This window comes from Saccopteryx bilineata, chromosome 1 (genome assembly GCF_036850765.1).
Source record: "Saccopteryx bilineata isolate mSacBil1 chromosome 1, mSacBil1_pri_phased_curated, whole genome shotgun sequence".
NCBI lineage: Eukaryota > Metazoa > Chordata > Mammalia > Chiroptera > Emballonuridae > Saccopteryx > Saccopteryx bilineata.
This window is the reverse complement of record NC_089490.1, coordinates 375,395,090-375,405,326: the sequence shown is the minus strand read 5'-3', so window position 1 is coordinate 375,405,326 and position 10,237 is coordinate 375,395,090. Positions and strand designations below refer to the sequence as shown.

Here is a 10,237-nt window from a genome sequence, read left to right as displayed (position 1 = left end):
GAAAAGTGCTTAATATACAAAATCTCAAAACTCAACAAAAGTATCAAAAACTCAAACAATTCAACACCAACCCCCCAAAAAAAAATCCAATTAAAAATGATCAGAGAAACTAAATAGACACTTCTCCAAAGAGGACATACAGATGGCCAATAAGCACAGGAAAAGATGCTCAACATCACTTTTAGAGAAATGCAAATTAAAACCACAATAAGAAAGCACCTCACACCTGTCAAAATGGCTATCATCAATGAATCAACAAACAACAAGTATTGGCTAGGATGTGGAGAAAAGGGAACCCTCATGCACTGCTGGTGGATTTAGAGTTTGGCGCAGCCACTGTGGAAAACGAAATGGAGGTACCTCAAAAAATGAAAAACAAAACTAATTTATGACCCCACAGTTTTACTTCTGGATATATATCTGAAGAAATCCGAAACACTAATTCAAAATAATATATGCACCCGTATGTTCACTGCAGCATTATTTACAATAGCCAAGATATGGAAGTGACCCAAAGGCCCATCAATAAACAAATGTATGAAAAAGCTCTGGTACATATATACACAATGGAATATTAATTGGCCATAAGAAAGAAGAAGATCTTACCACTTGTGACAACATGGATGGACCTAGAGTGTTTGAATCTAAGTGAAAAAAGTCAGACAGAGAAAGACAAATACCATATGATTTCACTCATTTTTGGAATCTATAAAACAAAATAAATGAAATAAGAACCGAAACAGACTCACAGATACAGAGAACAAACTGATAGTTGCCAGATAGAAGGGAGAATAGGGGAATGGATGAAAGAGGTGAAGGGATGAAGAAGTACAAGTAGGTAGTTACAGAATAGTCACGGGGGTATAAAGTACGGGATAGGAAATATAGTCAATAATACTGTAATAACTATAGATAGTGGCAGGAGGGTATTAGAATAATTGGGGCAATCACTTTATAAATTATATTATTGTCTAACAACTAGGCTGTACACCCTAAACTAATATAAAATATTATTGACTATCAACTGCAATTGTAAAATAAAATTACAAATGCACCTCAGACTTCTCTCCTGTATTTTGGTAAAGTAATGGCCTCAACTGTGTGAGAACCCCAGAATGCTTTTCCTGTGCATATATGCAATGACCTGCATCCTTCTTTCATTTATAAAGAATGTTTTTCAAGTCATTCCTTTATGCTCAAAATTAAAAGTAGGAAGTAAATACATTCTATATCTTGATATGTTACTTGCTTTTTATGGTCTGGTATCTTTTTCTTTTGCCTTTGTTTATATATATATATATATATATATATATATATATATATATATATATATATATATATATATATATATATATGTCTTGTAATGAAAATGTAAAAAAAGTTTGGCCCTGGCTGGTTGGTTCAGTAATAGAGCATCAGCCTGGCATGTGGATGTCCCAGGTTTGATTCCTAGTCAGGGCACATAGGGGAAGCACCCATCTGCTTCTCCACCCTTCCCCCTCTCCTCTCTTTTTCTTCTCCTCTTGCAGCCAGTGCCTCAGTTGGGTCAACGGCATTGGCCTTGGGCTCTGAAAATAGCTCAATGGAGCCTCTACCTCTGGCACTAAAAATAGCTCAGTTGTGAGCATGGTCCTAGGTGAGCAGAGCATCATTCCCAGATGGGGATTGCCAGGTAGATCCTGGTCAGGTCACATGCGGGAGTCTATCTCTCTATCTCCCCTCCTCTCACTTGTAAAGGAAGAAGACGGTGTAAACAAAGTTCATCAGCTTCCTGTGGCAGGGTCTCAGGTAGGGGCGGCAGGTACCATGTCCAGCCATAAAGGTGGCAGGAAGCCCCTGAAGCAGCCTAGAAAGGAGGCCAAGGATATGGACAAGATAAGACACTCAGAGCTGAAGCAAAACAAGGAGCAGAAGAAACTCCAGGAGCTAAACGTGAACATTTGGGGGAAGGGTACCCTGGCCACAGGTGGAATGAAGAAATCTGGCAAAAAGTGAGCTAGGGGCAATGATGAGCCTTAGTTCCATTCATGTTTTAGCATTCGGATTCCCTGTCAGAACATCTGTTCCCACTTATAGCTAGAATGAAGTATAGTATTGTCTTGGAGCCTATTACACATTTAAGAATAAACTTTTACACACACAAAAAAAATGACTTGCCTTGGGGTGGTGAACAAACAATGCAATATACAGATGGTGTCTTGTAAAACGGAGCACTGGAAACCTGTATGATATTATTAACCAATGCCACCCCAATAAATTCAATGAAAATTAAAAACAAAACAAAACAAAAAGATAAAAACATTATAATAACCAGAAAAAAATAACAGTCATCCAGTGGCCCATCTCATTAGTTCATCCATTTCAACCTTATCTGTGAGGTTAGAGTGAACCCAGGCCAGGACTCGACCAAAGTGTGTTCTTCAGTCTTGGTTCTATCCTGAATTCTATAGCACCTGGAATTAAACAAGCTATTTTGAAAAACACAAAGTATAGCATATTTGATTTTTTTCTAATTAAAAATTTTTCATGTTAGTCATTTAAATTCATTACCTTTACTTAAATTACAAAGTGATATTTAGCACATATATTTCCATATAAAGTGCTACATTGTAATTATTTTTGCTTACCAACTTACCCAACAGTAGCATAGAGCTGCACTGTCTAATGTGGTAGCCACCAGTCACTCGTGGCTATTAAGTCATTGAAATGCAGCTAGTCCAAATTAAGATGTACTGTAAATATAATATACTCACTGGATGTCAAAGACAAAATAAGAAAGCATGTGAACTATCTCAATGATATGCATATGGATTACATTGAAGTGACATTATTTTGGATATATTAGGCTAAAAATATGTTAAGTCAATCTCACCTATTTCTTTTCATTTTGAAGTACTTTACTTTAAATTGTGGAAATTTGAAATCGCATAAATGGTTCACATTATATTTCCATTGCACTGCATAGAACTTGCTGGCTAATGGGTAGATTTGCAGAGGTCAGAATTACCTGCTTATTAGCCTAATATCTGTCCCTTGTGAATTATACATTGCTAGGGTAGGTCAACTGATATACCTGAGAAAAATAATAAAGTGGAAAGCCCACCGGTTGCCAATGCTTATGAATATGAAAATACAATACTGCCCCGTACAGTTTTCCTTGACGGGGTCAGGAAGGTTAGTCTTCACATTAGCAGGTAAACTGCTTTTTCTCATCCACTGGAGCAGTCAGATGGAACTTGATTGCATCAGAGGATGTAGTAACACACTGTGAACAATGAAATGAAATGTATTTCTCATTTCTGTTGCATTTTCTTTTTCTCCGAGCTAGATGGAGCAAAGTGGCATGGACTTATCTTGATAGAAACTCTTAAAAGCAGTAACAGCAGTGAGAATACTCCATGATAATATTCCAGTAAGAAGTTAGTATATTTCATTATCAGTCAACTGCTAATGCATGAAGCTAAAAATATTTCCTGGCTTTACAGCAATTTTATTGTTCATAGAGTAAGCATTCAGCCTATTTTAGAATAAATATGTGTGTACCTCCATGCCCTTTAAGAAATTTTATTTCTTCACTGTGTGTGTGTGTAAAGTAAATTATGGCTGGAAGACCAAGATACTATCTTACCCTCTACCAAAAAAGAAAGTTTCTTCCAATAAAACTTGGCATTCCCAGAAAGCATGAAGAAAAAATGTGGCAGGAAGCCCTTCATAGGTAATTCAACCATCCCGATGCCACGCAATCACCAAATGATGTACTCTCCCGCATTATCCAGGGGCCTTGCATTTAGATCAGGGCCATGCGAGTGTTCTGGCCAGTGGGCTATGAGCATGATTGATGCATATTTATTATCTGTGGGCTGATGCGGTGAGAGTCTCTCATGTGACTCTTCGAGTGAGCTTTCTCCTCCTGTGGGTACTGCATAGGCTTTCCCTTCCAAGTGGTATGACTACACGTTGGTAGAGACTCAGACAACTTACGTTATGTCTTTGGGCGAATGTGTATCATCTAGTCTCCTCTGACTCATATTAGCTATACAGCATGGGAAAGAAATAACCTTTATTGTGATAAATCATGGAGAATTTGAGGGGCTTTTGTAACTGTGCCATGACCCATCCTATTCTGATTAATAAGTCTCTACCAGGTTACCTGGAGGGCATGTCAACAGACTGCCTCTATTTGTATGATGTCAAACCACAAGGAGAGGGGAAAAATTACATCCAGGCCCTGGCTGGATGGCTCAGTTGTTTGGAGCATCATCCTACAATGCAGAGGTTGCCAGTTCGATTCCCGGTCAGGGCACATACTGAAGCAGATGTTCCTGTCTCTCTCCTCTTCTTTCCCTTCTTCTCTTTAAAATCAATAAAATAAAAATTAAAAAAAAAACACATTCAAAGTCAGTAATCTGCTCAAACATGATTTTCAGAATTATCCTCTTTGCTTTTCCAAAGCGTTCAATCTCTGTCACACCGTATGTTCACTCTGTGCTCTCTGCTCCTGCAGCAGAGCAAGACAAACTGTAGCATCTGTACAAGTTACCTTTAGCAGGACTCCTTCTGCCTGGACTTGTTCTTTCCCTTGAAGTAGTTTAGAATTACCAGGGCTTTGCAAGCATTCGGTATCTTTCCTGTTCTCCACAAACAACGACAGAAGCAGGTACAATGGTAGCAAAACTAAAAATACCAGAAAATTACAAAAAACACCAGCTGATTTTTATAGCTGCCCTGCTTGTCCTAAATGGCCAGGGTGGCTTTTATTGTGAACCAATAGAACCTAGAATTTTGCCTGAGAGAAAGTAACTTCTGTGATGAAGATTTAACCCCACATATAATAATAACAGATACAGGGTGATGATTGAGAGGCCAGGTTAATGGCGTGAGCCTGCATAAACACTGGCGACTTCTAGGGAATTTTCTTTTGCTTCCCTGGTACACCACTGGCTCTATTTGAATCACCTAATATTGACCACGTACCTTTGTTCCTGGTCCTTTGCTCTCTTGACCTCTACCTGCCACATTTTATTAGGAAACCTAGGAGAATAGAGATAATCTGAATGAGAGTCATATATAAAGGGGACAAGAGATAATAGATTGATTTAATTCTACTTTGTGTTGAGAATTATAGCACATTTTGAAAATTACTTTTATTATCTGATTTTATTTTCAATTGACCCTTAGAATAATTTTTTACAGTGGCAGGACAGACATCACTATCACAATAAGGCAGAGAATTAAACCATAGTTACCTACAGTTACACTGAGTGGGAAAATTTTGACTCAGACCTCAGGTTTTTTTGTTTGTTTTTAACAAAAACATGGAATTTAAAGCATTCTATTTTAGGTGACTCTAGAATTTATTTTTAGCTCAGAGAAAGGTAGAGATTTCAGGAGCACAGCGTGACAGAGACTGCTGGCTGTCCCCTGATATCCACTCTCCCGCTGTTCTCCCCCAGGGATGGAATTTTTAGCTGGCCATATGGCTGCCCACGACAGACAGAGTAAATGTCCCTTGCAGCCGGGAATGGCCATGTATTGAACAAAAAAGATGTAATTAAAACGTGCAGCAATTTTTAGAAATTTGAGGAGACCAGTAGCAAGCAGCTTTCCCCCTTCTTCTTCCCTTTTCCCCTTCTGATGTTCTGCTCCTCGTAATGTAGGTGTGTTGGGCCAAGGGGGTGAGGGCTGAGCTCCAGAGTGGGGGGTGCAGTGGCGGGGGTGGGGGGTGTGGGGTGTGGGGTGGGGGGTGTGGGGTGTGGGGGGGAGGTGGGAGTTGCTGAGGGCTTTTCCGGTCAGAGCTGCCAGTGTGGCCCCACATGATATAACTTTAGAATTATGCTTGAAAGGGAAAACAATGTCTAGTTTGTTGAGGCCACTGTTATTTTAGGTCTCCATTGCTTGAAGTTGAATGAACTTAACTAGAACACATGGTCAGAGCAGTTATCTCAGGGCAGAGCTCTGATTCTTGAGTCAAATGTGTAGGAGAACTAGCATTTTATAGAGTGTGGAGGGCAGAGGGTGCCAATGGTGCCTTAAGATGAACCTGAGATTGAGGCTTGGCCCTAAGATCTTGGAAATATCAAAACTGGGGAAATTGCCATTTTATAACTACATCTTTTTATCTTCAACTAGGGAGATTTTATTTATTATTTATTTATTTGTTTATCTGTTTATTTATTCTTCTTTTCCAAGTGAGAAGAGGGGACACAGACTCACACATGCACCCCAACTGGGATTTAACAAGCAACCCCCATCTGGGACCGACGCTCTGCCCATCTGGAGCCATGCTCACAACTGAACTATTTTTAGTGCCTGAGGCACAGGCTCCACAGAACCATCCTCAGCACCCAGGCCTTTGCACTTGAAGCAATTAAGCCATGACTGTAGGAGGGGAAGAGAAAGAGAGAGTGAGAGAGAGGGGGAAGGAGAGAGGGGTAGAGAAGCAGATGGTTGCTTCTCCTGTGTGCCCTGACCAGGAATCAAACCCGGGACATGCACATGCCAGGCTGACGCTCTACCACTGGACCAACCGGCCAGGGCCTAGCATTGGAGATTTTAATCATATTTTTGTGCAGAGACTTCTAGTTAGACAAAGATACATGTGACAAAGAATTTTCTGACTTCATTTTTTTCCTTTTTGGTGCTGGTGGGAAAGGGGTCTTTGGGCACATGTATCCGTGTGATGCTATTAAAGACGAAAAGGAATGTTTGGCTTATAGGTGCTCAGCTATGAAGACTTCAAAAAATTCCTTCCATTCTACAACTCTGGAGAAGCCAGAAATAAAGGTGTGTATGGCCTTGGCTTTGGAGAGAGCATGGAAACCAGCAGCCAGGAACAGAGGCGTGGAAACAAGAGAAGCTAGAGGGAGATTAGGGAGAGAGAAGATTTTCAGATGTTCATCTGAGGCTGACTCAGGGTGGATCAGAAGGGATCAGGGTAAGAAAAGAGATATCTAGATGCCTCTCTATGAATATCCCCGAGGGACTAACAGGATATTTATTTCTAATAATGTATTCATTTGCCTTTATGTCTGTCCAATGCTGTGACCATAGAAGAAGGGGTTACACAAAGCCAAACATCTCTATGAAATGAACATGTTTGTGGAGGTGTGACGAGGAACTGACTGGAAGGGCTATGCCTTGTTGGTAAAATGAGAATTTGGGAAAATGTATTTATTTATTTTTTTTTCATTTTTCTGAAGCTGGAAACGGGGAGAGACAGTCAGACAGACTCCCGCATGCGCCCGACCGGGATCCACCCGGCACGCCCACCAGGGGCGAGGCTCTGCCCACCAGGGGGCGATGCTCTGCCCATCCTGGGCGTCGCCATGTGTGCGACCAGAGCCACTCCAGCGCCTGGGGCAGAGGCCACAGAGCCATCCCCAGCGCCCCGGGCCATCTTTGCTCCAATGGAGCCTCGGCTGCGGGAGGGGAAGAGAGAGACAGAGAGGGAAAGCGCGGCGGAGGGGTGGAGAAGCAAATGGGCGCTTCTCCTGTGTGCCCTGGCCGGGAATCGAAGGGAAAATGTATTTTAAGTGACTCGTTTTAGACTCTCCTAGGGAAGAAGCACTGTTGCATGCTATTGTTGAATAGTTGACAACTTTGGAGAAAGATGTGTGGGCTTTTATTGGGTGACCTGTTACAGGAAAATGAAAAAGAAATGTTTTCTTTGGGGCTTAAGTGACATGATGTGGCATAAATTTAGAGGGAGAGGGCCATTTTCCTACCTCAGCAGGAAAGCCAACATCCTTCTCTTTCCTAGCTTAGCAGTTTCAGCAACAGCAGCCTTGGCAGGGACTTCGGCGTACGGACATCTGGCATCATCTGCAGTGGGCACTGCTTTCAAATCCTAGACAGGGAGAGCCAGAGCAGGGGAGGAGACAGGGCAGAATGAGCCTGGGTGGCTGGTTCTTGGGCACACACACATGGCATCTCTTTGTGGACCTCCTAAACGTTGAGGATACTTTGGGGGTGGCGGCAGGATTCTCCCTGAGGTGTTGGGAGGAGGGGGCTAAGAATCATCAAAATCTAGACAGAAGCTGAATTATCCAGTAGCAAGTAGGGATTCAATAAAACAGTAGACTTAAGGTTTTTCAGACAAAGAGAGTCTGTGCATAGCCTGAAGAAAAGTGAGGACAGAGTGTCCACTGAGATCTCTGGTGTGAGTAGCTCTAAAGGAGCCCCTGGGGGACTGACATGGTTGCAACTATGTAGCAGAGACTGTGCCTTTGTGTAGTGGCTGATGTAAGTGCCAGCTAACCAACTTAATGGATAAGCACTAAGCTTCATTTAGGAATCAGAATTTGGGGGAGACTCTGAAAGGGTTATTATTTTTAAAAGCAAAAAGAAACTGTTACTGTCAATAGAGAATCTTCTTATTTGGATTTTAAAAAATGAGGCAGTATTTTTATAGCCAAAATAAATAAAACTCCCTTTGGGCATTGATAGTATTTTTATTCAGTATCAGTCCTTTTTCAATGCTCAAACCAGCAAACTTCCTCCTTGATACTAATAAAAGCAGTTTTAGTTAAGTACTTCTACTTCTGAGCAATTTGTTTTGTTGTGACATTTCTTCAGACATTACTATGTTAAAAGGTACAAGCCTAAAAGAATAATTTTTTTAAAGTGTCTTTGTGTGGATTGGCACATTTAAAGATTTTTTTTTTTAATTGGTCCTGGGGTATTTGAAGCCTTGTATACTATTCTGGAATATGACAGGCAGCTTGATTTTAATAAACTACGTTGATCCTACAGAGATGAGAGACATAAAAGCCCGTTTCGATTTGTAGCCTGAGCAGACAGATCAGGAGAATCCTAGAGAGTGTCCACAGCTTTGGAAACTGCCTGGCCGTCATTTGGGCAGCCTTCTGCACCGGCACTCTCCAGAACCCTAAAATAGCGCTGACTTCCACACATGTCATTCTTTGGAAGTCCTTATTGCTTCCAGAAAACTTTTCCAGTTCCACTGGAGAGACTCATACTTGATAACAAATGACCCTTTCTAAAGACATAGCAGTAATAGTAAATTCCAATTTGCAAAGAATTTTCATGTGGTTGTTGCCGAAGTGGAAAAAGGAATAGTAGAGGTTGAGAGTCATCGATGAATACACTCAAGTAAATCAATAGTCTGTAGTGTTAGGATTATATAAGGAAAACTTAATTCTTCTGTGGTCTATATCAGAGGTTAGCAAACTTTTCTGAAAAGGGACAGATAGTAAACATTTTAAGTTTTGTGAGTTTCTTAGTATTATCTGGGCTGAAATAACAAAATATGACACAGTGAGTAGCTATGAACAACAGAAATTTATTTCTCACAGTTTTGGAAGCTAGAGGTCCAAGACCAAGTCATGGGCAGGTTTGGTGTCTGGCGAGAACCTGCTTCCTGGTTTATAGATGACCCTTTTCTCGTTGTGTCCATGGGAGATGGAGCTCTGTGGGGTCTATTTTATAAAAGCACTGATCTCATTCATAAGGGCTCCATCCTCATGATCTAAGCACCTCGAAAGGCCCCATCTTCTTAGACCATTATATTGGGGGTTTAACCATTTGAATTTATACAGGAACTACTATAAGTGTCAGTTAACCCATTTAGTGAATTAGCCCTAAGCTAATCCACAAATGTTCGCTCTATAGCAGAGGTCCATATTGTCTCTATCGAAGTGACTCAACTTTACCCTTGTGGTGAAGATGCAGCCATAAGTTATATGTGAATGGATAGGTGTGGCTTTGTTCCAAAGTTCTAGTAAAACTTTGGGCAAACTGGCAGTGGGTCAGATTTGGCCCATGGGCTGCCAGATTCCTGGTCTCAGTTGTCTGAACTAAACTAACTGTATAATGATGAAGAACAACTCACAGTGAATGGTTTAGGGCAGGGGTAGTCAACCTTTTTATACCTACCGCCCACTTTTGTATCTCTAGTAGTATCTTTAGTAGTAAAATTTTCTAACTGCCCACTGGTTCCACAGTAATGGTGATTTATAAAGTAGGGAAGTAACTTTACTTTATAAAATTTATAAAGCAGAGTTACAGCAAATTAAAGCATATAATAATAATTACTTACCAAGTACTTTATGTTGGATTTTCACTAAGTTTGGCAGAATAAATCTTTCTAAAACAACTTACTATAGTTAAATCTATCTTTTTATTTATACTTTGGTTGCTCTGCTACTGCCCACCACGAAAGCTGAAATGCCCAGTAGGGGGCAGTAGGGACCAGGTTGACTACCACTGGTTTAGGGGA

At 40.8% G+C, this 10,237-nt stretch overlaps 1 protein-coding gene across 1 annotated transcript; it reads left to right on the top strand.

The window, feature by feature from the left end:
* Positions 1-1,806: 1,806 nt before the first annotated feature.
* LOC136320719 (translation machinery-associated protein 7B-like) lies at positions 1,807-1,995 on the top strand. The gene has a single exon (XM_066253872.1). It carries the CDS (start codon positions 1,807-1,809, stop codon positions 1,993-1,995), a length of 189 nt encoding a protein of 62 aa, XP_066109969.1.
* The last annotated feature ends 8,242 nt before the right edge of the window (positions 1,996-10,237 follow it).

Excerpts from the sequence above, each read along its gene's own strand:
- LOC136320719 (XM_066253872.1), top strand. The coding sequence starts at position 1,807 with ATGTCCAGCCATAAAGGTGGCAGGAAGCCCCTGAAGCAGCCTAGAAAG.